General features: G+C 38.7%; 1 protein-coding gene across 1 annotated transcript; it reads right to left on the bottom strand.

Moving 5' to 3' along the window:
• Window positions 1–940: 940 nt before the first annotated feature.
• On the bottom strand, window positions 941–2,026 carry LOC123192397 (ethylene-responsive transcription factor 4-like). Its single transcript, XM_044604933.1, has one exon. The coding sequence runs from the start codon at window positions 1,926–1,928 to the stop codon at window positions 1,260–1,262; it is 669 nt and encodes a 222-aa protein (XP_044460868.1). The 5' UTR covers window positions 1,929–2,026; the 3' UTR covers window positions 941–1,259.
• Between the last annotated feature and the right edge of the window lie 2,533 nt (window positions 2,027–4,559).

Raw genomic sequence — 4,559 nt, 5'->3', positions numbered from 1 at the left:
TATTTTATTATTATTTTAATAATACGATAACGAAAGGGTAAAAGCGTAAAAGCACGATTACAGGCTGCTAGGTTCATATTAAAAAAGAACGTCTTTTTCCTTAGTAAAATAATGCGGCCCTCAATGTGAGATTTTATTTGCCCGAATTCAAGGGATTTTATTTGGTTGTTATGCGTTTAATTGTTTGTTAAACTATACTTAGTAGCTGTAATCATGCAGCTGTTACTAAATTAATGCCCAAGATCAATTCCACGTCAATGCCTTAAAAAACAAATGCATTAATTAACTTATGCACTAATAAAAGGGAAGATCTATGGTCGGCCAGATATACTATTTTTTTCTCTAATTAATAATAATATATGGTGGGTGTAACAGTTGTTCAAAATAAAAATTGATTAACTTCAATTAATTGGGACATTTCTCCTAAACTTTAAGCCCTAATCAGTGTTAACAATTCTCTGACATTATTTATTTATGTCACTATCTATTTCTACTAATTTATCAGCTTAAATCATAAGGGAAACTTAATGGTAAATTGGTTTATTCATTGAATTCAATACACCTGCAAGGTAGGTGGCAGGGCATGCCCCATTTGCATCTACCAAAATCCAAAGCAGGAAACTTCAAGATAGACAGACCAATCTACTTTTGCGACAACCAATTCGGGACACCTGTCCCCCGCCACTTTCAAATTTTGGTTTCTTGTAAAGAGGTATAAATAGATTAATACTAATACACACGTGGCAGCGAGTATGATAATTTGAAAGTTCATATTCAAAAGGTACGCTTACGCTAAGCTAAAGCCTGAATTCTAGCATTGTCCGCACCAACAGACAGACGTCTCACAGGTCACAAACAACCACAACTTGCCGGAATATCTTTTTCCGAGATCCGGCGAAGCACCGTCCTTTAGGCATAAATAAATATTCATGAAAAAAAATTAAATAATTCAGGAACATTTTTTCTATTCTTTAAAGGAAGAACGAGTACAGAGAGTAACTAGTCACGAACAACAGAGAAGAGAGTCGAGGGCTTCTTTGCTGCAAAAAAGTGGAGATCAGCTAGGTATTCACATCCGCGATCAAAATCACAGGATACGCTGACGGTCAAATTTTTTGGTTTTTGTTTTTCTAGCCTAATTTTCTTTTTTTTTTTTCCCTAAAAAGGAAGCAAAAAATAAAGTTTGCACGAAAAAATTAACATAAAAGAAATTGTTGTTATGATCTCCGATAAGCGCGCCATTATCTGAGAAAAAAAAGTCAGGCGATTTCTTCTGGAGGAAAATTCAGATCGAAACCGAGAATTCTCCGTGGCTTTACATCGTGGTGGTTTAAATCAACGATGGACGATGAATCGGAGTCACTTTGGACACTCCCGTTACCGGCCGCAGCAGCATGGAAAGTATAATTCTGATGATGATCGTATCTGAGCCGTTGATATTGCTGATTCTTCATAGCAGCAATAGCATCGAAATAGAACACCTGATTCGCAGTACCGAAAACACCAGCCACAGGCTGAAAGGGAAATCTAACGGCAGCGTTAAACCCGCCACCCAGGCCTCCAGCACCGATATTTAGATCCAACGGCGGAGATTCCACCATCAGAGCCGCTTCCCGGCTGGATGACTCCACCGTACTACTCTGACTCGGACTTTGATTATTACAAAGTTTCTTTGTCACATTCTCACAAGGCAAGGGGAAATTAGTTTTAGCTTTAGCGCCGCGAAATTCACGTGCGGCGGCATCATAAGCTCGAGCGGCTTCTTCAGCCGTATCGAAAGTTCCAAGCCAAACACGGCTCTTCTTGCCGGGATCCCTAATCTCCGCGGCGTATCGGCCCCACGGCCTCTTCCTCACTCCCCGAAAATGCACCTCTTTAACGTTCCCGCCGTTATTATTGTTTCCCGCCGTCTTATCTCTGGGAGCCATTTCGTTAAATATTCCTCCGGTTGGTGAGTGTTTCGATTTCTGTGTTTAAAGAGAAGTAACAAGGTGGGGACGCAAGGAAGGGGTGAGGAGGTGAGATTGGTTTTATAGAGAAATCAGGAGAGAGAATCGAAGGGTAGGGCAGGCACGGTCAATGAGGGATTTGACTGAGGGCGGCTGGGAAGAGAGAGACTGGGTGGTAGGGTATTATCGTCATGTTAGTTCCCGAATTACGTGGCATGTGGGTTGTCGAGAGAGCAGATAAACGCACAGTTGATTGCTTGCAGTTGATTTCCTACCTCCCACGCTCCTTCCTCGCGCGTTCATCTACGCAAGCAATTACATTTTAATTCGGATCATAAAAGTGGAGCGTGGGTTTGGAGAGAAAGTGGTAGAAAATTAGGCGGTTTTGAACAAGTTGTCGGCATATTCTGCTATCTCGCCGCGTGACTTGGATAGTTTGTTGGATTTGAGTTTGAGGGCGTGGTGGCTGTTTGTTCTTTCTCTTTCATCTTTTTTTCAGGCTTTTATTAAGCCCACGCCTTCATCCCTTAGAACCGCTCGCTTCAACCAACAGGTGCTGCCTTTTAACCAATAAGGATCTGACACGAGTTATTTGTTCCTTTGGGCAAAGCGTAGAAAAACCACACACCGCTTCCCACAGGAGCGAGACCAGTATCAATCTCACCCGACAAGTCTCACTTGCACTCCAACCACATTCCTTGACTTACACGCGCAGCAAATTTACTATATTATCCCTTTGCAATGTTAAATGATAATTACAGTAATTAAGCAACGTTTAAAGCTTCTAAATGAAAATGGAATATGAGTTTGAAGAAAATGATGAGTAACAGTTGTTTGAATTGTTGATTTAGGATGGGCGGAACATAAACTCATATTTAATTTGATGGATAAAAGCGTTTTAATTAAGATATGCTTTGGATAATTTTATTACAACAGTACAGTCAACCTCGTAATTAAATGGATAATTTATTAATAAGTTTCCGTTTCAGGCATGGGTGGCAGCCTAATTAGAATGTTAATAATAACAATGGCTGTTAATTGCTTAATTAATTGCAAAATAACAGCATTTATCCTGACAGAGCCGTGACGGCAGTCAATTGTGGATTATCATGCATGAATTGGCAAATATTATCAATAAAAGCTCGACAATTTGAACTTTAACCTTGATTAAATTGATACTAAACATGTTTAATTTTAATTAGTATGTTAGTTTTGTGGCCAAATATATATGAAAATATAAAGAGTATTATAATAGTTTGGTGGGTGTTGAGAAGATAAGATACAGAGAATCATTCCACTATGGCAATATCTTATCTATACGTATCAACATGTATGGTGATAAATGATGAAACAAAAGCATTGTTATGTTTCCTTGAACAACCACCGTAGATTTGGCTGCTGCACAGTGCAGTGCCCATATCCAGCTTACATAAATGGTTCAGAATATTTTGGCTGCCGGAGGCAGGGTGGGTGGATGGGTGGTCCACCATCGCATGGCCCTTAAGGCTTGTGTGCACGAAGGAAGCTACGTGGCACACAACGAATGGAGATATCGCATATCAGAAATTCAGAATGAAACAAAATCGTATATAAACTGGCTTCAGCTTTAAAGTTTCAACATGAAACACGTCGACTAACAGGTATCGCCAACTTGTGGCTGCAGGCTTTTTTAATTCAAGTTTGAAAAATCATCGATGAATATGCATGGCCTTTCATTATCCTTTACATTATATTTGTGAATGGGTGGCACCAGAGTAGCAGAATTTTGAAGAGCAGAAGAGTGAATGGGGTTGCTGCGGCTGCATGATCAAAACTCATCATGGTCCTCCTGCACCGTCCAGGAGTCAATGGAGTTCACGGTGAGGATACTTAATTGAATGTCATGTGGGGGACTCCAGGAAGAATAAATTTGGCGTGTTGAATTGAATATACTGTTAAAGTTGATTGGACTTAATATTGACATTCTTTGCTGATAAAATATGCAACTTATTCAAACCCTAGACTTGTTCAATCTTTTACTTTACCTGATCAAATTTCAAGTTTGAGGAATTTCATTTCGGAAAATAATATCAAGAATTCTTAAGATATGTCAAGATCAATTTCTTATGTTCATATTGACTTAGAAGAATAAACCCTCATTCAATTTCCTTGCACCTTCCTGTCACAGATGGTTTTACCCAGTCTACTTTAATATATAACTATATGATATAAATAATGCAGCTCGATTCTTCCTCCTTATTAAATTTATGTTACAGATTTTATTATACTAAATATATATATTATAGTTTGATTGTTAGCTGGGTATGTCTTATTTTGATGCATACACCCAACAAAAATGAAATAATATTCATCAACTTAGTTCACTGAACCTTGCAGATATTACAAATCAGTGGCTGCCTGATCATCAACACTGTGCATGAAATAGATAACGCCTAACTTGCCTACCCCAATATTAACTTGGTCAAAATAGAGAGTTATAGAAAGAAAACAAAGTAGCCAGGTTTCCAATTTGACCTTTTGTCTCTAACAAAAGATAATCAAGATCGCAGTGGCGTTGCCTCTTTCCTGGAAGTTGAAATGAAACATTTTTAGGCAAGATTTGTTTTGAAA

This window comes from Mangifera indica, chromosome 12 (assembly GCF_011075055.1).
Source record: "Mangifera indica cultivar Alphonso chromosome 12, CATAS_Mindica_2.1, whole genome shotgun sequence".
In the NCBI taxonomy this organism is placed as follows: Eukaryota; Viridiplantae; Streptophyta; class Magnoliopsida; order Sapindales; family Anacardiaceae; genus Mangifera; species Mangifera indica.
Note: the sequence above shows the minus strand (reverse complement) of the source record. Positions and strands in the feature narration are given on the sequence as shown.

Bases quoted from the DNA above. Each gene is read 5' to 3' on its own strand.
- LOC123192397 (XM_044604933.1), bottom strand. From the start codon at position 1,928: ATGGCTCCCAGAGATAAGACGGCGGGAAACAATAATAACGGCGGGAAC.